General features: G+C 48.7%; 1 protein-coding gene across 11 annotated transcripts in view; it reads right to left on the reverse strand.

Annotated features, from left to right (window-relative positions):
- MARK2 (microtubule affinity regulating kinase 2) overlaps positions 1–22,851 on the reverse strand; it is a 97,074-nt gene that overhangs the window by 17,945 nt on the left and 56,278 nt on the right. For all 11 annotated transcript variants that reach the window (XM_088137387.1, XM_088137385.1, XM_088137386.1 and 8 more), the window contains 8 exons: positions 19,322–19,501; positions 12,424–12,477; positions 7,989–8,037; positions 7,439–7,504; positions 5,359–5,429; positions 3,996–4,052; positions 2,466–2,702; positions 2,141–2,260 (listed from right to left, as the gene is read on the reverse strand). In XM_088137387.1, coding sequence (XP_087993513.1) covers positions 2,141–2,260; positions 2,466–2,702; positions 3,996–4,052; positions 5,359–5,429; positions 7,439–7,504; positions 7,989–8,037; positions 12,424–12,477; positions 19,322–19,501 — 834 coding nt within the window. The remainder of the gene's footprint in view (positions 1–2,140; positions 2,261–2,465; positions 2,703–3,995; positions 4,053–5,358; positions 5,430–7,438; positions 7,505–7,988; positions 8,038–12,423; positions 12,478–19,321; positions 19,502–22,851) is intronic.

Genomic DNA, 22,851 nt, shown 5'->3' on the forward strand with positions numbered 1-22,851 from the left:
CGGTTGTTCTGGCTGGGGGTGAGAGCTGACGTTAAATTAAAAAGGGCTTTTGTTTTGAGCTACAGACCCCAATTCCTGCCAGGGTGGCAAGCAAAGAGATTTTATTGCTGCCCTTGCTACTCGATGGTGCAAATGCAAATAGCATGCCATCTATCGAAGGGCCCATTAGACTACGGGAATACCAACCAGCAGAGTCTGCCCAGTCAACCAAGGGAGAGGGTATCAGCCCTTCGAGGTAGACCAGATCAGGAAACCCATCAGAATTCTACCTCATTGAGATAGGCTGTAATAACAGAATCTTGCAAGTCTCACTGAGCTGCTCCTGCCCTCCCTCTTAGGGAGTCAGGAAGGAGCCACCCTGTGTCTCTTCTTACTACTACAGGTAGTCCTCACTTAACGACCACAATAGGGACTGGAAAATTCATTGTTAAGCGGGGTGGTTGTTAAGCAAGTTGCACCCTATTTTACGACCTTTCTTGCAGTGGTCATTAAGTGAACCACCATGGCCATTAAGCAAATCATATGGTCATTAAGTGAATCACGCAGTTCCCCATTGATTCTGCTTGCTGGAAGCCAGCTGGGAAGGTTGCAAATGGCAATCATGTGACCCTGGGATGCTGCAACTGTTCTAAGTGCAAGCTGGTTGCCAAGTGCCCGGATTGCAATCATATGACTGCGGGGGTGCTGCGACAGTTCTAAGTGTGAGGACTGGTTGTAAGTCCCTTTGTTCAGCACCGTTGTAACTTTGAATAGTCACTAAACGAATAGTTGTTAAGTGAGGACTATGTGTACCTCTCTTCCCAGGACTTAAGGAATACTTCTGTCCTCTTTGTTTATGTAAGAATTTCTGAATATTTGCTTCAAGGCCATCTCCCTGGCTCTCTACAGAGGGAGATGCTGCTCAGTAATGGACAGCAAAGCTTTTACAGAGGAGGAGACAATGAATTTTGCACGGAGGAGCCCATCCAAGGCCATGGCAAAAGGCTGTGCTTTGCACTGGTGAGAGTTCAGGATTAACTCTGTGCCCCTCCAAAAGCAGCTTTGGAAAAATTCAGCGCAGCAGCCCCGAGGACAGCAGGCAGACAAGGAACAGTGAACCCTTGGACACCCACCACCATTTGGACATTTGCTGATGAATTTTGGCTATGCCGTGCCACATGGGTGCCAAAAGGGGCTTGAAGTTGGTACTTATCCTGGGGCTGCTTACTTCTGGGGTAGTAAATACCAGCAGGGTTCACACACATACTTAACTGGGTTACTGAATTACCCCATTGTCTGGGTTCACACGATACACTGAATCATGATTAACCAAACAGGCTGGCTTCACACAACACACTCTAAGTCACAGAAAGACTAGCCAAGATTAACATCACCCAGGCTTAGCATGATATGTGGACGCAGCCACTAAGTCTTTCACTGACCTGGTCAAGTGTGTTGTGTGAACTCCACCTACTGGCCACGTTTGTACAATACAGCCAACCTAGTCAGTTGCTTCCCCAAGTAAACCCTTATCCCTATGCATCAACAATGAATGATTATCAACATCTTAGCTGAACAGGAAGGTGCTCTTTTTCACATCTTTAGAGCTGGTGGAGAAGAGGCTAAGAAATTGTCAGTTCCTGCCTTCTCCCGCAATCTTCGGAGAAAAGATTGAAAAGAAAATGGAGTGGCCCAGTTGGGTTTGCCATGATGATTGGCAGAGCTAAGGAGGTGACCTTCCTCTATTCTCTTTCACCCCTATGCAGCTGTGGGTGCTGGTATGCTGAACGAACAAACTCCCAGTTTTTGTAACTCTCAGACACTTGGACTCTGTTCCAGCAGATGGGTGGGAATTAAACCAGACAGAACTGACTGGGGACAATTTAGCCCTTTCTGATCTCCTGGTGACAGGTTTATGGGGTTCACACAACAGAGCAACCCTTCCCCTACCAATCCAGGTAAACATGTCGTGCCTCTTGAGGTAAGATGAACCAACATCCCGACTTTGCCTAAAGTCAGCACATATCTGCAGAAGATCCCCAAAGATGACTGTATCGGCCGCCTCTTTAGTGGGGGTGTTTCACGAGGAATTCCAAAGGGGGTACCTGACTCTGCTTTCATTTCCTCCCACCAACTGGAAGTCCAGCTTTCATCCGCTCACCTCTAAAGTGCCTCTCTTGCTAGGGTTCAGGATAAGGAATTTTTTCAGCAGGTTCTCGCAGTCCGTGGACATATAGAAGGGGATGCGATACTTCCCCCTCAAGACCCGTTCTCGCAGCTCCTGCAAAAGGAGAGGACGTGGTGGCGGGGGAAATAAACAATTATTTTAAGCCCTGATAAAATAGGATCCATGCACATGCACACACAAGGGAGCTGGAAGTGTTCTGCATGGGAGAAGAGAGGTGGATTCTTCCAGATGCCTTTAAATCAAAACTGGGTCACCCAGCTGTGCATGAGTTAAGCTCGTCTTCTGGGCCCCTTCTTACCTTGAGGTTCTGCCCATCAAAAGGCAGGGAGCCGCTGACCAGTGTGTAGAGAATGACCCCAAGGCTCCAGACGTCCACCTCGGGTCCGTCGTACTTCTTGCCCTGGAACAATTCAGGCGCTGCGTACGGGGGGCTCCCGCAGAACGTGTCAAGCTTGTTGCCAAACGTGAACTCGTTGCTGAAACCAAAGTCTGCAATCTTGATGTTCATGTCGGCATCTAACAGCAGATTCTCTGCCTGGGGGGCAAGAGAAAAGGGGTGGGGAGGAGATTCAAAAGGGGGTAACCCACAGGGAGCCCGTGACTTTGGGCTGGAAATGATCACAGGTTAAATCAAAGATGGGAACCTTTGAGGAATCAGGAACCACAACCCTTTTGGGGAGACTGGGGGACACAGCTGATTGGGGGATGAAGCAAAGAGGGTGAGACTGCTCTGCCCAAGGGCAGAGCTAGAGTGATCTGCGATTTTCCCTGGGGTTCACGAGTGTTCACTAAGTGTCTTTAAGAACTCATGGAAATTTGTTTTTACCATATTATTATTATTTTTGGTCATACAGTTTTTGTGGGATTCCCACCTCCAAAATTCATTATTAACATTTATATACTTTTCTTTATGCCTTGTTTGATTGCATGCTGCCCACAGTCTGCAGACTGGGGCAAGTTGCAAAAACTATAAATGAACAAGCAAACAGCAGATAAATAAAACAGCAGGGAACAGTCCCAGTAATCTTCGGCTTCTGCCTGCCTAACTTAAACCAGCATGCCAGCTCTCCTGAGTCTTTGCTTGGAAAGTCTTTGCTTGGAAAGCCCTTGATATTCAATATTAATGTTCACAATAAACCAGGAGGGGGGCATTTGATATACTCTGGGGGGAAACAAGTGAGGAGTGAGGGCAAAAGCAACATGCTCGAGCTGTCCTTTCATCCTCAGTCCAGATGCTAGCTGGCTGAGGATGAAAGGCCCTTCAAGAGCATTTGGTTGGGGAAGGAAGGATAGCCTAAGGCTGCCTTTCAATCCAAGAGCCCTCAGCCATGTTACCCATGGCTGATGGGGAGAATATTGGGGCAAGGGGCAAATGGGTAGAAAGTCAGGCCAAGCCTCAAATCCAAACCAGCAATCTAGACAAGAGGGCAAGAACTGGAAAGAACCCTTCTGTTTGGGTCAAACTGCTCTGATAGAGGAGCTGGCTTGAGGCCATGCTGAATCCTTGACCATTCAGCTGACTTAATCTTCTGCCAAGCTGGCATTGCGGCACAGGTGGCACCCTTAAGGCAGGGAGAAAGCAATGCTGGTGAGACAGGAGCCCCTCGGGGGGGGAGGGAGTGCCGGAGGGCCTCTTCAACCTCAGTCCAAGTTCTGCTTAGATCTTGAGAACCAGATGCCTGCTCTCATCCAGCTGCTCCCTCGCTCAAGCAGAGCTGAACCTGAACCTCCGATTCTGAATTCCACACTGGCAAAGCAGAAGCATGAATTAAGGCAAGCTCGGTGAACCCTGGTGGGTAAGTCAAGCGCCTTCTCCTTTTATACTCACCTTCAAGTCTCTATGTACAATGAATTTTTGGTGACAGTACTGCACAGCAGAAACTATCTGGAAGGTAAGGGGAACAAGGGTGAAGAAGGCATTTCTGCATTGAGGTCACCAGTCAACCCCAATACTTTTTAGACCCAGTTACACCACAGTTGCTCTTCGGTGTTGTAGCCCCAACGCTGGGAACTGTAGGTAAATGATATGGTGAGGAAGTGGGTGTGTGAGGAGGAGCAACTGGGGTGTCTTTTCCAAGGAGGCAAAAGAGCTGCATAAACTGGGCCTCTCTGTGTAGTTGCACCATTCGCACACAGCATCCAGAAAGGCAGGCCTGTGGGGGAGGGGTTGTCTGTTCCTGGGGGGGGGGCAAAACTGTTGCACCAATGAACCAATGAGACTCTCTCTTCTCCCTCTTCTCCTTCCCACCCACTGGTGTGCAGCTCCAAGCTCATTTTCTTACTTAGCTTCCAACTCTACCGTTTTCCTACTATGTATGACTAATTTTAAGGAACTGATTGTCACACGACACAGTGACAGCCCCTAGTTAAGGTGGCATTATAAGGAGAGGAGACCAAGGGGTGGAGGAAGCAAGCGGCAATGGAATTCTCTGGCCTGGGGAATGAAAGTGGACATTTCCAAAATACTGCTGAATAAGAAACTAGCCTCCTTCCCCTTAAACCAGGACTCCATAAGAAGAAAAATCAATGGCAGCGGGGAGGCCCTGCCTTAATGTACTCTTTGATAAATGAGGGCCGAGCCACACCAGCCAGCTTCCTAGAGTCTGTAACCTAACCCCTTTGTCATTGCAATAAACCTGCTACTTGGCAACTGTGAGAATTTTGCTTTCTGGGCTGGAAGGGGCCATAAGGGGCTTCACAAAAGCCCCAGTTGTCAACATCTGGATGAATGGAAGGACCACGATAAATACCGTTGCATGCCAAAGGAAGAAAGACCATCACACACAAGCCCATTTGGACCAGAAAAGGCCTTTGCGCCTTTCAAGAAGGTTTTTTTTGTTCTCTCATTCAAGATTCAACTGCACATAACCGGGGAGGTCAGCAAAGGAGGAGAAACTTTTCCAGAATGCAGTCAGCTGCCCTTGGCTAGCGCCTTCCCTTCCCTCTTCCACCCCAGCTTTTAAAAATTCAAAAGCCGTGCTTATCAACCTAAGGATCCTAAGGGGTTGCTTTTGACCTCAAACGTTAAGGGTCAGGATGCCAAATTCTATGAGGAGCAAATTCGGCACTCGCGCAGCCCTGTCTCTTTCCCACAGCCCCAATTTCCTCTTGGCCAAGCTACGGGTGGGGGCAGAGACCCCTTACTGGCTATGGCTTTTCCCAGGCTAAAAAAAGGGGGAAACAGCACCAACCTGTCGGAATTTCGCCCGCGCTTCCTTCTCTTTCATTCTGCCGTGAGCGACTAAGTAGTCAAACACTTCGCCTGGAGGAAGAAGGAGAGTGCAATTCTAAACCAGAAGCTGCCTTTTCATTTTGAACAGAACTACGGCACATAAATCAGGGAAATAAATAAGGAAGGGGAGGTGGGGCGGGGAGCAAGCTTTTCAAAAGCTAATGATTTTTGCTATGGGGATACGACCAGACCTAGACACCTGAGGAAGTTAGGCCCTAAACCAGTGTTTCTCAACCTTGGCCACTGGAAGATGTGTGGACTTCAACCAGCTGGGGAATTCTGGGAGTTGAAGTCCACCCATCTTCCAATGGCCAAGGTTGAGAAACACTGCCCTAAACTGTTGATTTCCATCTCATGCCTTCCCTGGCTGCCACCACCAAGAGCATCGCTTTGCCATTTTTGGGCAATGCCTGGAGGAACTGAGATCATGCCCAGCTCTACTTAGCAGGAATCTGCCTGCTATGCAGAAATCCCCAGATAGTGCTCTCCAGCGTCTCCAGCTGATGGATCAAGGTGCACTTGATGGGAAAGGCCTTTCTCTGCCGGAGTCAGTAAAAGCCAGGAGGCGCCCATTCTCTGCCTGGATGGGCACAGATCCCCACCTGGCTTTCTGCATGAAAGCCAGCCTCCCAGCCAGCTGTCTCACTTTCATCTGAGTCCTGCCAGCTCCAGGTACTGCAGGGGGCAGGAATGGATTTTGCCCATCTGGCGCTGCCCTGCCATTTTGAAAGGCCTTTGTTACTCCTAATGGACCATATGCCATTCCTAGGAAGCTTGTCAGACTGTCTCCAGGGATTCAGGGGCCACTCAGTGCAAGAGAAGCAGGGGGGAACCCTCAACTCAGAAGAACCATCATCAGTCACAAGGAAAGGAGATTAAAAAAAAAAAAGTTCTAACAGATCAGATTTAAATTCCTTTTTTGTCTCGCTGATAACTTGCTGGGAGTATGTATGTATGTATGTATGTATGTATGTATGTATGTATGTATGTGAGTATATATGTATATAAATGCCTCTTGGAATGGGTATAGCAGATAAACTTTCCTGGGATAAGCCACTTGCAAAAGAAGCCCCCAGTGACTGGCCAGCTTCATACTTCTATGAATATATAACTAACAGAGCCTGACTCTGCATGTTCATGGATTGTTTTCACCATGTTTTGCTGAACAAGTCATATAACCACATATATAATGCTAAGTTTAAGCCAGCTTCACACTCTGTGCTGACCCAAGAACAAACCAGCTTAGCACAGTTCATGAATCCCATCATTGACTGAACTCATACAGAATGCTAAACCATAAGCCATAATTCATTTACTGTTATATTTATGTCCCACCTTTATTTTGTACAACTCAAAGCAGCATACCTAGTGCTCCCGTCTCCTATTTTCGCCACACCAACAACCCCATGAGGTGGGTTGGGCCAAGAGATAAGCAGCCGGCTTTCAGGCCTAAGGCAGAACTAGAATTCATGGCTAGTCCAGCACTTTAACCACTACACCAAACTACAGTGCACAAAACATTGTGGCCCACGTCGTAATGGGTGTACGCGTGCATCATGTTAAGCAAAAGACAAACAAGCTAAACTGGACCGTGTGAACTAGGCTCTGGTAGGACTGGACAATCTTCCCCAATTTGAACATTTCCAAATGTGTACCCTTCAACTCCCAGAACGCTCGAGCTGCTTGGGGAATTCTGGGAGTTAAAGTCCACACATCTGGAACGCATCTAGTGTGAGGGCAGAGATGAACCCCATGTATCTTTCCCAAATTGTTTGAAAACGGCAAAGAAAACCAGCTAATACAGCAAGCTAGGGCTAAGCTCACGTATTACAAAGCCATGACTTGCTTTGTCAAATAAATCTCAATCGGCAGAGTTCACCCCACAGTAGGCCAAAAATCACAGTTTACCGATTGCAATGGCTGGATTCACCCAGCAGGCTAAACATAAAATTAAGCCAACTGCATTAGGCCTTAGCGCGATCTGCGAACCCCATCTGGCGCCCGGAATTGGGAGCCTGGGGGGCAGGATGAACACTCACCTCCGCTGGCGTACTCCATGACGAGGTACAGCGTCTTATCCGTCTCTATGACTTCAAATAACTTAACTGAAAGGCAAGAAGGGGGAAAGGGTGAGCGAGATTAGAAACACCTTCCCAAATAAGGAAGCCGGCAGCAGCTGGCTCAGGCAGAAAGAGGAGACACGCCTGCGGGTTACCTGGCGAAAGGCACTGCCACAGGAAAACTGGCAGCCGCCAGCAAAAGAGCCTCCCGAAGCCACAAGGAAGAGAGGCTTTCTATGGCCATGTTGGAACATTCAATGGCTTTCAGGATCGGGGGCAGGAGGCTGTCTGAGAACGGAGGACAGGGGAGGCCCCCCCGTCCCCACCTGGCGCCAGAGGTGTCGGCAGTGAACTCTTGCAAGCTCCAGCCAGCAAAGCCAGATGTCGGGAGCATCAGAAGGCTGGGGAGACGTTTGGTGGGCAAGGCCCACCCGCTTCTTCCCCCCAGGGTAGGACCGGCAGATAAGGAACATCCACATCCGGTAGGGAGTAGGGAAGAAAAGAGGCAAACTAGGCCTGGCGTTCTCACCTATATTGGGATGATTCAAAACCTTCATTATTCGCACTTCCCGGAAGAGCTGGAGAAAAAGAATAGGGAAAAAAAGACCAGCCAGGTCAATGTAGATAGTTACTTGCAAGCCTCTAATGGCGGTGTTCCCCTATCTGGAAGCAGCCTCTCCCCACGTGGTGACTTCTGGATGTGCTGGGACTGTAAATCCCAGAATTCCTGTTGGCATCAAGGTTCACGGGGATGAGGGACTTTGCAGGATGCTGCCAGACACAGGAAGTGGCTGGTTGCCCTGGCTTGCAGAAAGCTTGTTGGAGGAGAGGGGCTGAAGCCAAATAACACGTTCCCAATCCTACAGAACAGCGTTTCTCAACCTTGGCAACGTTAAGATGGGTGGACTTCAAGTTCCAGAATTCCCCAGCCAGCAATGCTGGCTGGGGAATTCTGGGACTTGAAGTCCACCCATCTTAACGTTGCCAAGGTTGAGAAACACTGCTATGGAATATGGCTGGAAGGGACCTTGGAGACCTCCTAGTCCAACCCCCTGCCCACCGTAGGAATCCTCATACCATTCTGGACAAACAGCAGTCCAGTCTTTCCTGGAAAATCTTTTCTCGAAAACCTTTTCTTGGGAATCTTCCCCTCCCCAACATCACCTGACCCCCAAGACCGTTGTTCTCACTGGATTTAGCATTTTTAAGCATAACACGTTACAGTAATCGGTTAATGCCAAAAAGGTAAGCTGACTGGGCCTGTGAGGAGTCAGGATAAGAAGCCCCTGAAAATTTCAGCCAAGGGACAGCGGGCGGAGAGAGAGGCTGGGCACAAGCACATACTTTCCTCAACCTGGACTTGAGCAGAAAGAGAGCAGGTTCAAATCTGCTAAATTTGGTAAGGGGTGGCAGTGGCGAGCGTGAGCTTGTTTGGATCAGAACAATTTCAGCAGAAACCTTTGGGATGGGGGCAAAGGGAGACTCACTCAAGACTCGGTTGGCGAATCCTAGGCCTTCCAAAAACCCCTCTACCCCTTGAGTTCGATAAGCAGATGCTCTGGCAACGGAGGCAGACCGTCCCTTCCAAACCCGGCGACAGCTGTTCATGCAAAAATGCTTGCTGTCGGAGGAAAAAAAAACTACAGCCGAGATATTTCCTTGGCCCAGCAACCCCCAGAGACAGATGGTGATTCCAGCTGTTACCTCCTTCCTCTTTCTGGACTCAGAGGCCTGGGGCCCTACCCAGGTATGAGAGGCCAGTTGCCGGTGGGCTGAGATATGAAAGCCACCCCACCCCACTCCAAAGGCTCCTCTTGGTGCAACCTCTTTGGTCTGATGGGGCCGTGGCACAGTATCCAGGACAAGGAGAAGCACGCAGAGCATTGCGGGGGGGCTCAGTGCCAAGTAGCACAGCCAGGTCACGCATAGGGACAAGGCAAGGGTTCGGAGAGGCCTGGGATTTAATGGTGAGCTATTTTATTCTTGTTCTTGTGAACATCCTCTCTTAAAAGGCTTCTTCCTTACCGTGCTGTGCCCACTGCCAGCCCACAACGGGGGAATTCAGGGACTCATAGCCTCAGCACATCTGGAGAACACCAGGTTGGGGAGAGCTGCCCCAACCATCACACCACCCCAGCTCCAAACTCACTGCTTGTTGGCCGGACAGCCTTCAGTCAGATACGCCTATTGCTCTGACATGACACAACCTTATGACTAAGATCATGTCATCGACACTAAGACGGCTTGCAACAAAACTGAAGGCTCGAAGAATGGCTTGATGAGCCGAGAGTGAACTGAACAGGGAGGAAAAGCCACTGGTCTGGACGAGCCCTCCCCAACCAGAGCAACTCCAATTCTTCAGAGCAGTGTTTTTCAACCTGGGCAACTTTAAGAGGGGTGGACTTCAACTCCCAGAATTCTCCAGCCAGCCAGAATTCTGGGAGTTGAAGTCCACCCCTCTTAAAGTTGCCCAGGTTGAAAAACACTGCTTCAGAGGGTCAAGCCTACATATCAGCACCCTCTGTTCTTAATGAACTGCGGAAGACAATCAGTGAAAGCCCACCTTCCCAGCTAAAAACAACCTGAGACACATCAGCATGTCTGCCACAGAGAGGCAACCCTTTGACGCGCCACTGCCTGAACTTGGCAACAGGTTGCCGTTACACCTTCCAAAGCACCTCCCTGTCTCCAGGGCACTGCCAAGGGGGAGATCAAGTGCTGGCTAGCCAGCGAGTGGCTCATTGCCAGGAAGCCTGAACCCTTTCGTACAAGTTCACACTGGCACAAGCAGGATCTGCCTTCCTGGGGCAGTGACTCTCAGTGACTCTCCCCACTGGACTTGTCAGCGTCCTCTCCGTCATCTGGAGGAAGAGGGAGGGCGGTTCGGGGGGGAGAAGAGAGAGCCACAGCTGACTTGAGAGAGAAAGGGGGAAGGATTTGTCCTCACGGCAGCTTCCAGCAGCCTCTTACAGAGGAGGCCATGTGCGATGTCTACATGGTCCAGCCGCCTGTGGTGGGAACAGTAGAAGAGACATTAAGGGAGCAATGCACAGACAGTGCTTTTGCGACTTGGAGAGCAGAAGAGAGCTCATCTCCAGCCTTCTGGTGGAAAGGGGGAGAGATGTTCACTCAAAGCAGGGGCGTGCAAAATTTTACCAGGCTGAGGGACACGCTAGGCGTCCAAGGGATGTAACAGGGACAACTTCTGGAGATCTCCAAAGGGTGGTCCTGGGGATTTGGAAGGAAGGCAGGAATTCCACGCCCAGAAGCAGCTCCTGCCTGGCGGAACAGAACAGCCCCATGTCTCTTGCAGGCCCCATGGATAGAAAAGCAGCAAAGGTGACACCGTCCAAGAACGGTGGGTTTAGGGTCACTGGGTCTTATTAAATGAATAGCCTTCCTGGCCAGGATGGAGAGGTTCTCCTGCACTGTGGGCTGGGGCCAAGAACCAGACTGAAAGGAAATGCCTGGGATAAAACATGGCAGATAAAACAGACAAGAATGGAAGCAGTCCTCCCTCCCCCCGCACAAATTTATGGAGCATTCATAAGGGCTAGAACCATATTTTTTAAAACAAAGGCACTCTAGATAAAGAAACCTTCTCTGCTGCTTACAATACATAATATGGATTCCTGGCCATTTTGATGACACCCCAGGAGCTTATATTCAATGAGACATTTCCAAATACCAAGATCAACCAGCAAGACCATCCTTTGGCTGATAGCAGAGGTTGGGGCAATAAATCCAAGCCTCTGAGGGTGCATTTCCCTCCCCGGCAAGAATAATTTTTTCTATGCCCCCTTCTTTTGTCGACAGCTCCAGCATACAGATCAGCATGCCAGGGGACATCTGGTCCCTTGCAAACAGGAGAAGCAAGAAACAGAGGGAGTCCTGAAGGCTGCCCAAGATTTTCTGAAGCACAACCAAGCCCTCCGGCTATGTAACTGTATGCAAGTCTGCCAAAGGGGAGGGATCAGCCCTGCTTGGACCACCTGCCCCAAAAGGGCCACATCTGGAGGCTCCAGGTGGTGATGGTGGTGACGGCTGCCAAAGCCACTTCTGCTGAGCACAGCTGCATGGGGCCTGGCTGGTCAGGTCAGGCTGGGGACTAAATAGGACCTTAAGTCCTACTGGCTCAGCTGTCATGTTTTGGGTCCTGGTTGCAGCTGTCGAGAAGGGCCATTGCTTGCAGGGGAAGGAAGCCATTGTTATTGGGATTCGGCCAGATGCAGTCCACGATGCAGTGGGGGGATGTTAGGGGAATGGAATGAAGCAGAAACGAAGACTCATTTTTGGACTGAGAGGCTGAGTTCCCCCATCACCTTCCAGCAGGACTGAAGCACCCAGTGAGACCTGGTTTGCACAGAAAGCTGAGACCAAAACAAACCTGCTACATTATGGTTTGGTTTTTGTGTGAAAAAAAAAAAAAAGATTAAAGCAGCCTGGTCACTTTTCTTGGTACATAGGTAAAGGGAAGGGAAGGCATGACCGTCTGGATATTGACCTGCAAGTCTCAGCATCCTGCACTGGCTGAGGCTCATAGGAACCTGAGTTCAAGTACTTCTGGAGGGTCTCGAGGTGTTGCCCCGTCCTGAAATCTGTCATCAGGGAAGAGAGGAGCAGGCCACCAGCTGGACACAAAAGGCTGTACGTTTGGGAATGCTTTATAGGCAAAAGTGAAGGTTTCCCTTGCTTTTTTCTCCAAATTACTCCCATCGAGGGCATGTTCCAGGCCTGCCTTCTCAGCTCTGCAGCTCATGGCAGAGCCCCCAACTGCACTGTTACCTCTGTGACGCCAGGGACGCTCAGCCAATTGCGGCTAAAGGCTTTAAACTGTCATTGCCGTTAAAAGCCACCCTGGGACAATAAACAGAGTGGGATGAAAAAGCCAGCGACTTCACACAGCCCACAAAAGGGAACATGGCGTGCAAATTCATGAAGCCAGAACTGCTGCTCTGTCTTACCTTCTGTAAGCTGGAGGAGTTCAACTGCGTCTTGTCGATTATTTTCACAGCCACCTGAATGGGAAGACACACCAAAAGGTCGCGTTAGGCTTGGCTGAACTGCAGCAAAAGGAGGCCTGCGTGATACAGCGGCTGGCCCCTTCCTGGAGTTTGCGTGCCTCTGCAAAATGATGTAGGTTTCCTAACACTCTAAAAAAGGCCAGTCCCTCTCTCTCAGCCCAACCCACCTCACAGGGTTATTGTTGTGGGGAAAAAGGAGGAGGAAGGAGTATTAGACATGTTTGCCGCCTCAAGTTATTTATAAAAATAATAAATGCAGGATAAAAAAAATCTAAAAACCAGAGTCGCTCTGTAGTGAGATGGGCAGTGACAAATTTGAAATAGGAAGGAAGGAAGGAAGGAAGGAAGGAAGGAAGGAAGGAAGGAAGGAAGGAAGGAAGGAAGGAAGGAAGGAAGGAAGGAAAGCCCGTTTCTAGGGACAGCTAAAATTTGACTTCAGCTACAACTGCATTGCAATTACCTCCCTTGGTAATTTTATTTATTTTTTATTAAATTTGTATGCCGCCCATCTCCCCCAACAGGTGACTCTGGGCGGCTGACAATAAAAACCCATAAACAATTAAAAATACCCCATAAATAATTAAAATGAATTAATCCATTAAAAATCAACTGTAAAAACAAACCCTATCCATAAATACTAAAAACATTCAAGACGACGGGGGGCAAAGTCAATTACCCCACAAACTACCTCCACTGGTGTGAGCCCCCATCCGGCCCCCAGGCCTTCTGGCATAGCCAGGATTTCACGCTCTTCCTGAGTATGAGGCTGGTACGTTGTTCCACAGAGTGGGGGCCATGGCAGAAAAGGCCCTCTTCCTAGAACCCACCAGTCGAAATTCCTTGACTAGTGGGGTCTGCAACATGCCCCTTCTGTCGGGCCGAGTGGGGTGGGCTGATCTAACTGGGGCGAGACGGCTCCTCAGATAACCTGGTCCTGTGCCATGAAGGGCTTTAAAGGTAATAACCAGCGCCTTGAATTGGACCCGGAATTTTGAGCTTTTTCGGTGACGTCTTGGTGCAAGAGTCCTGCAGCTCCTTCCCCGCCACTTAGCTCACTCACCCCACTTTCCCACCGCTGAGGCTCAGTTAGGTGAGCGACAAAGAACATAAATAAGTGGTGCTGAGCGTGGCAGAGTGGCACCAGATCCTGACCGGAGGGCTCCCAGACACGATCCTTCTCTTGGCTCCCAGGAAGAACATAGCAGCAAGTAGGAAAACTAACTGGGTTACTGACTGACCAGAGAAGAAGCTGCTGTGGGCTTCCCTTGCCCCTGCCTTCCAGAAAGGGCGTTCGTTCATTCGTTCATTCATTCATTTTCAATGCTTATAATCAAGCCCCCTTCCCAGAGATTCCACGGCGCTCGCAGCAATACGCAAAATAAAAACACATAATCATAAAACCCCCAAAATCAAATATAGAGGGATGAACTCGGGACCGTTATAGCCCAAAGATGTGCTGAAACCACAGAAAATTGAGATTTTCTTAACAAGGGAGGGGCGGCAGGGACTCCCGGAGGTGGGGAGAGTTCCATGAAGAGGGGGCTGCCTTGAGAAGCATTAGGGTTTATCTCTTGGCCAGGAGGATAAGAGCGACTGTGTCAGAAAGCCAACAAGGGGGCATCTGCCCTTGGCATGAACTGGACCCAAACGCCAGCTTTACCACTTACCACTGGATTCTGCCCTTCTTCCCCTCCCATCTCCCTCCCCTCCCCTCCCCTCCCCCTGGGCATCCTATCTTTTTAGCACACAGTCCTCATTGGCAGGGCACACCACTGTTGCTTAATGGCAGCCAGCCGTGGGGGGAGGCCGTAATCATAATGGCCTGGAAGATGGGATAAAAAATGACGGTCGATAGGTCGACAGAGGAGATAACCTTGATGGGCTGCTTGCTTTCTCACGCTCCCCTCCCGTCCAAGCTATGACCCGTCCAAGCTGTCGGGCAGGAATCTGAACACTCTCCAGCTCCAATCCTCACACCCTAGCCACTGCCCCCCAGTGCTTGAGTGCTTAGGAGACCCTTTCTGCTCTTCGCTACTGCCGTAACATCATCCCTGCATTGCAAGACAGGTGCTTTATGATCCCCCTACCACCCTAATGGCAGAAAGTGAAGAACTAAAGAGCCTCTTGATGAGGGTGAAAGAGGAGAGTGTGAAAGCTGGCTTGAAACTCAACATTAAAAAAGCTAAGATCATGGCATCTGGACCTATCAATTCCTGGCAAATAGAAGGGGTAGAAGTGGAAGCAGTAACAGACTTTATTTATTTGGGCTCCAAGATCACCGCAGACGGAGACGGCAGCCATGAAATTAAAAGACGCTTGCTCCTTGGGAGGAAAGCTATGGCAAACCTAGACAGCCTATTAAAAAGCAGAGACGTCACCTTGCCGACAAAGATCTGCATAATCAAAGCTATGGCTTTTCCAGTAGTAATGTATGGCTGTGAGAGCTGGACCATAAAGAAGGCTGAGCGCTGAAGAATTGATGCCTTTGAATTGTGGTGATGGAGAAGACTCTTAAGAGTCCCCTGGACGGCTAGGAGGTCAAACCAGTCAATCTTAAAGGAAATCAACTCTGATTGCTCATTGGAAGGATTGATAATGAAGCTCAAGCTCAGATACTTTGGTCACCTAATGCGAAGAGAGGACTCTTTGGAAAAGACCCTGATGCCAGGAAAGATGGAAGGGAAAAGGAGAAGGGGATGGCAGAGGATGAGAGGGCTAGATAGCATCACCGAAGCAATGAACATGAAATTGAGCAAATTCGGGAGGCAGTGAAGGACAGGAAGGCCTGGCGCGATATGGTTCATGGGGTCACAAAGAGTCGGACACAACTAAATGACTGAACAACAAAATTGTGGCAACGGGTGCATTCTCTATGGCCACCCTGCAAGCTTGCCGTAGCCAAGGCAAGCTTCGAGCTAGAAGTGCCTGGCTCTCCTCTCCCTTTTGGAGAGATGATTCAACCACAGAGGGAGACCGCTTGCAAAGTGTGTGTCGGCTTCCCCGGGCTAAAGCCGCTTGACTAAGGAAGCTCTTGTGGTGCGTGCGGCTGCAGGCTCCCCGGGGGCTGCATTAATAAGACACCCCAGGAGAGAGAGGGTTTGAGTGAGTGGATGTTCCTGCTTGGAGTGCCTGCTAAGTGGCTGCCTTGCAGAGCTACCGTTCGCTGGACAGCCGTGGCAGAGATAGGCAATTAACAGCTACAGGAGTGGTTGGCAGCCTCTGGGCTCCATCGGAGGAGTTCCCGGTCTAGTTAAAGCCTCAGGGAGCCTGCTCTCAGGCCCAGGGAAGGCAGTTATGGTTGCCCACGTGCTACCGTACCCCTGCAACGCTTCGTTTATGCCTCTGCACCAGGTGGCCAGTAAAGTCATCTCTGCGTTGACAAAGCTAAATTGCTCACCGGTGCCCTCCCTGTGCTGGGATGAAGGAAACCGCCCAGTCAAACAAAACCAGGGCTGATGGATGGAGTTCCCGGTGGGAGACGCTCTCGGGATGTCCACTTATGGGGACAAGGTGGGGAGAAAACAGAGGGGGTGTCAAAGGGGGAAGCCAGGCCAAGCTCTCCAAAATCTTGGGCAATTGTTATGGGTGGGGTTTGCTCTGTTTTCCTGTTCAGGAGAGAAAGACAAAACCAGCGATCTAGAAATAAGAGGTGGAGGAAAGCCAGCTGGGCCCTCCAGCCAACCAGAACATGGCTGCTGATTTTCCTTGTCAAATGGCAGAGAATGACTGCATCAAGATGGCCCTGCGGTAAGGTTAGGAGGCCGATCACCCACTTGGGAAGGATCTGCTTCCTGTTCCATGGAAGCCCTAATCTGGCACTGAAGGAGAGGGGGAAAGCCCCCCATGAAGACCCATTCCAAAAACAAGGTATGGTTTATCTTAAAACCTGGGGTTTTAAGTTGGGGGGGAAATTATGGGGTTTCTATGACAAAAGAGTTGCCGTGCCCGTGGAGGACATAGACAAGTGCGGAAAGCTGAGACTGTAAGTAGGAAGATGGAAGGGGAAGAGCAGCCCAGGTAATTAACAGCCATGCAAATTGCAGAAGCGGCAGTCCTTTTTACAGGCTGTGCTGTGCACATCTTTAAAATGCTATCTCCTCAAATACCGAGGTCTAGAAACCTGGCCTTTAAGAAACCCTGTCTCACATCACACCTGCATTTAAATTCTCCAGGAATAACTCTCTGGGAAGCATTTTCAGAGCTTTATGACTGGTTCTGACAAACCTGCTGTGGGGAACCCTAAACAGCAACTAAAATATACGTAAGGAGTGAACAGATCTGATCAGGGAGAAGCGTTGACTGGTAACAGTTTGGTCAGGCACTGTAGGAATCTGTTTTGGAAGCCAGGAATCGATTTCTTACATGGCACCAAGCCCTGAAGCCAGCAGTCAGCCTCTACACAAGCCTTGGTTTTGAGTTGGATCTGTCTGAACAGCAGAACTGGCTGAAAACCGGAGAATGTATCCCTTCTAAGCACAAACTGGGATTCCTCTAGGTCAGTGTTTCTCAACCTTAGCAACTTTAAGACATATGGACTTCAACTCCCAGAGTTTCTGAACTCTGGGAGTTGAAGTCCACACGTCTTAAAGTTACCAAGGTTGAGATACACTGCTCTAGGTGGTCAGCTCGCTAACAAACCCACTCCTTGAATCTGCTTTAAAATTTAAATTATTTTTTTTTCCAAATTAAACTTGGCCCCAAGTTCGCAAGACCTGCCAGTGCTGCCAGAAAAGGTTGCTGCCATCTTTGCAAGAATACATGTTACCTAGGCCTGCTTAAAAGTTTTCAGGATATTGCAATCAAGTCAAGGGTCCAGAACCCGGGAATTTACAGAGGTCAGCGGACTTGGCGCTAAGGAGGTCGGCTGATTCCTCCCTCCTTGGTGGGAAGAGAAGGCAGAGAGCATCTGAAATAAAGTCTGGGTGGGGTAGCTCAAAAAGAGAACTGAAAGTGAGGAAGAGAGCCAGGAATTGCAGACTCTTGGCACAATTTAAAAGAAAAGATTTGGCATTTTTGAAGGTTGGGGAGGGGATATTTCAGTGGGCCATAAAGGAAGTTTTTTGGGGGTGAATCTGGAGTCCCACACCTGGAGGGCTCCCAAGTTACTGCCAAAGAGTGCAGGCATATGTTTGGGCAAGGTGGCCTGCCACTGGGGACCAGCGTGGACATCCTGGAACTAAGATCTGTTGCAACAAATGATTTAGAAAACCATTTTTGCAGAGGTGCCCTAGGGGGCCAGACATGCTGCAAAAGATTCATTTCCTCCTTTACTTCTTGCGTGACTTACAGGCAAGAAGAGGAAGGGAGCAAACAGGGGAACCCCTTCACCTGCTAATGATGGTGCCCACAAAGATCACAGCCACAGAGGAACAGTGTCTTTCTTTACCCAGGGGCCCTTGGAAGTCAAGCCTACAAAAAATCACGTCTTTCATTTGTTACAGATTATTATTATTATTATTATTATTATTATTATTTGCTGTATTTAATCAAACTTATAGGATATCTTAATCACAGTCAGAACTCTAGGCAGCATAAAAAATGTGAGATTAAAATAATAACAACAGTAAATAATAATAAAGAACTACAGGTAGTCCTCAACTTATGACCATTCATTTAACAGCTGAAGTTATGATGGTGCTGAAAAAAGTAATTTATGACTGGCCCTTATGACTGTCGCAGCATCCCCGTGGTCATGTGATCAAAATTTGGGTGCTTGGCAACTGGCATGTATTTACAACAGTTGCAGCGCCCCGGGGTCACGTGATTGCCATTTGCGACCTTCCCAGAGGGCTTCTGAGAAGCAAAGTCAATGGGGGAAGCCAGATTTGCTTAATGGCCATGTGATTTGCTTAATGACCACAGCAAAAAAGTCGTAAAATCGGGTGCAACTCACTTAATGACCGCATCACTTAGCAATGGATGTTCTGGTCCCAATTGTGATCATAAATTGAGGACTACCTGTACCAACTCATATAACAAGGGTTGAGTTTGATTTTCACATTTTAGACTGCTAGCATTATCTATAAATCGAGAAAAAGACATCCACCTACACAAGGGTTCCAAAATCAAAGCAGAGGCCCTGCAAATCACTGCATTAAGTGCCACTGTAAGGGGTCAGCAAAGAGAGTGAGCCATTTCCTGTTTAAATTCACCAGGTGGCCTTGGGTAGTCATCCCTTTATAGCCTCATTGGCTCCCACTTCCCAGGCTGGAATACAGGAGTAATAACACTAAAACACATGGAATTAGAAAATCAGACGGGATCTTAGAGGCCATCAAGTCCAACCCTCTGCTCAGGGGCCATCCAGGCTCTGTTTGAAGACCTCTAGCAAAGCTGCCATTATAGTTTACTCTGTGAACTGAAGAAGTACAACTTTAGTTCTTTCAACCATCAAAAGAACCTACCCAAAAGTGCTAACCCCGATCCCTCCTGCAGTTTGGAATCCTAAAGCTTTTTCGTTTGGCGCTTATGGCGTTTTACAGAATGTGGCACAACTGTTTGCAAAGCCAAGTCACTAAAGCCTCGTGGCCATGGAAGTGCTCTGAGAACCACTTCTCTCTGCTTCCTCCAGGCATGCGCTGGCCTAACCCTTCTGCCTCTGCCATTTCTACAAAGTTGAAAGTCCCATGAGAAGTAAACCACCCAACCAGCAAAGGCTCACATACAAAAGTATGCTAGCATCTGCATGACACACAAAAGCAGATTCCCCTCGTCAGGTGAAATCATGCGGCCGTCTCATTGGTTAAAGCCTAAACGCACATGGATTAACTTGCACAGACTTCACACGCAAGTTCTCTCCGAAGTCTGTCGCTTCTCCGGTCTTCCGGGATACCCTCACCTCTTTCCCCGTCAGAACGTGCCGTGCCAACTTGACCTTGGCAAAATTGCCCTTGCCAATTGTCTTCAGCAGGCGATAGTTCCCAATATGGGGCTGCTCGTCAGCGGAGGTGGCAGGGATACGGCCTCGTAGCATGTTGGACTTTGTGCTGGGTTTGGAGTCTGGGTGTCCCAAGGCCGGCTGAAAAGGCAGAAGGGGGAAGGGGGGAGAGAAAGAAATGATATGAATTGGTTTCTATGAACGCCAATCTGTCTACATAACAGCTCCCTCCCTCCTTCCCTTCAGAGCAAGACAAGGTGATCTAATATCCAGGAACCAATGTTTAAATAGCCACTGTCCAATAGAGACATAGAAGTGACTACTCTAAAAGCCTATGCACATAAGAACGGACCCTGTCCGTACAGTGCATCTCCCCCATGGCAGTTCCTGTGACACTGACTTTGGATTTGCAAAGAGGCGTGCACCACCCTGCCTGCTGTTGCGCTGAAGAATCCCTCGCCTTGCCACAACCAACAAAGCCGTCTATGTGGTACCCCCCAACCTGGTGTCCTGCTGGACTACAGCCTCCAGCCAGACAGCTGAATCAGCGCCATCCACTGGGGACTTCCTGACTCTGAAATCCAGCCAAGGAACTGCCAGATTGCTCTGAGATCAATGAAAGGAGTAGAACTGCTGTATCTTCCTGGACCCAAACAAGCAGTACTCTGTGGATTTTAATTTTAATTTTGGAAGGCTCTCATCTGGCCCCACTCTCAGGCAAGATACAGGCTTCGAGGCTAAAGAAAGGAAGGAACCCCCAGGATAACTATATAAGGAATATATAAGGAACCCCCATTACTATATAATGGTTTAATGTAATGATTGTTTATATACTTATTGTTTTATTGGATTGTTGTACGCTGCCCAGAGTCATTTTTTGTGAGATGGGTGGCCATGTAAATTTAATAAATAAAATAAAAAATAAAATAAAATAAAATAAAATAATCCCTTATTTTTGGCATTCTGGAAAGCTTGGAAACTCTCCTGTTGAAGCGGGCATTTGAGTTGAGTGGACGGTGACTGGGTAAACATTTTTAGCTTCATTTTGCTGGTTTGAGGAGGTTTTCATTTATGGGCTATTTACATTATGGTGCTAACTACCCAAAGTTGATTGACTGGGGCAGTGTAAAATGTTGCCGATAAACAAACACACGGGAAAAATAGAAAGCCGAGCGGGTTAAGAATCCAAGGGCTGCTTCTTCACTTTGCAGTTATTTCAAACTGCAGGCAATGCCACATCCTGTATGGAAATGCCAGCTGGGCCTGCCTTATCCTGCTTACCATATCTCACCTACCATAACGTTGCCCATTTCATGCAGGGGGAAATTAAAGCTGAGAACATGGTGTGTGTCTCAGCACATTAAGACAGCACAGCTGAGACCTGGGAAGCTCTGAGCTTCCATTAAGACGGTGCTTTGCACAGTAACAACCCGCCCCCCCCAGAGGATGCTTACACTCAAAATAATCTTCCTTGCTGTCAACTTTTCTTTACAACTTATCCACCCCAAAGTCCATCTCTGGCTCTGGCGTTCTCCTTCGAACAACTGCTCAGATGTTCCCAAGCGATTCTTCGCGAGGCAATTAGTGGTGCCAGGCACCCCTTGGAAACGATTCAGAAGAAGCGCTTTGGACCCCCATGACCGCAGCGCAACACGGCCGTCCGCTGAAGGAGCCTAGCTTTTCTTGGGCTTAAGGAGCTGATTGATTAAAGTTAATGTGAATTGTATCTGAAGTGCGCGCAGCCCTGGTAATTAGAAGATGGGAATAAATAATATTTTATGACTTCGATCACACACTTTACCCTGGGTGAGAGTGTTGGTCTGCACTTTTCCAGAGGAGATAATGCTTGGTTAACACCCCACTGAGCAGGTCTAATGATGATGATTTGATGGGATGGGAGCGTATACCATATGCAACTGGTAAAGGGGAGGATAAAGACGCACAGCAGATTTGACAATATCTGAGGTGCACCTCCCTTTAAATGGATTTCAGGAGAGCAAGGCTTTTTTAAACAGCTATAGTTGCCTGACCTGTCCTGGCCATAACAGTGCCTGAGGACAAGCTGCACGTTGTGGACAGATTCTTCAACTCTTGTTAAACTAGGAACTGTTAGGGTATTTTTTGGAGCTTTGTGCAGGGATGAAGAATGCAGACAAGCTTGGGGCTAGGGGCCCAGGAGCAGAAAGCTTTCTGCTCTGTGTCTGAGCCCCATATTCCATTTGCTCTTGAAGGATACTGCAAGCTATGCGTCACCTGGACGAACCGCCACAGCCGAGCTACCGTTCTGAAAGGCCCACCACAGGAGCAAAATCAATTGCTCATTTATCACGTGTATCCAAACTGGGCATGGAAGGCAGAAAAGGAACACTATTCCCCCAGAGGAAGCCATTATTTGGACCGCAGCTGTAGATTTTCAGATGTGGCCTGTCACTACCTGAGAATAATCTGGTGGGGGATCCAGTGGGACCTCAAAGGAGGCTGATTTCCCTAACAGCCCCATAAGAGACTCCTGGAGGCCGAAAAACAATTGAGGCTGCTTCAACAAACATTTAAACATTTGCATCGCCTTGGCCCTTTGCAGCAGCCATTTTGCATCACAGAACCACACAGTTAGAAAAGATCTCAACAGACCTTTAGTCAACTTTTTGTCAATGGAGGAAATCCGTTCAATGTGCCATGGCCCCCAAGCTCTCTCGGAAAGCCTCTATTGAAAAACAGCTCACCACCTTCTTCGATAACCAGTTCCGTATCAGTTTATCCCACCATGAAGGATCCCCTTACCCCATGTTTAGTTGAAATCCCCTTTTTGCAATATGGAAACCATTTGTTCAGGTCTTACCATGGCAGCCCTTTAACCATCTGACAACAACCATTATAAAACTTCCTAACCAAGTCAAAGAGCCCATGGAATTCCTTTTTTTCCCAACATCCTGATATGTCTGGGTGGCCAGCAGGATAGCATGAGGGCAACAGCCTTCCTTTACCAACACCCTCCATCAATGGATGCCCACAGGTATTCTGTCTCTGAACATGGAGGTTCTCCTGGTCAAGAAGTAAGGCTTGGGCTGCTGCTCACCAACTTAAAAAAACCCCAGAGGCAGGGGCAGAGATATAACTGGGGTTCCTGTACTTAAAAAACACTTCCTGAATAACTACAAAAGCCTAGCACAAGCCTTGGTCCCAGACACAGCACTACCTTTCCCCTAAGAGCTACTTCTACCAAGATAATACATTAGAAAATGTTTCTGCCCCAATACAAATGCTTGATCGATGAATAAAACATGAAACCCATTATCTGTGGAAGCCTTTAGCCATCAAGAATGGGCTGCAAGGCGGGAGCAGAACTAGCTGCATCACTGCTTGTTTTCTCATGTTCGTGCAGCAGTTTTTCTTTCTCTCCTGCCTTTTCTGGAAACTCAGCTAGGGAAACAGAAGCCTTTGGAAGCCAACGCTGGATTGTCCACCCCCAACAGTGCCTTCTCTGTGGCCCT

This window comes from Python bivittatus, unplaced genomic scaffold (assembly GCF_059951505.1).
Source record: "Python bivittatus isolate LINGU-HERP-01145 unplaced genomic scaffold, Pbiv_v1 ctg000180_np1212, whole genome shotgun sequence".
In the NCBI taxonomy this organism is placed as follows: domain Eukaryota; kingdom Metazoa; phylum Chordata; class Lepidosauria; order Squamata; family Pythonidae; genus Python; species Python bivittatus.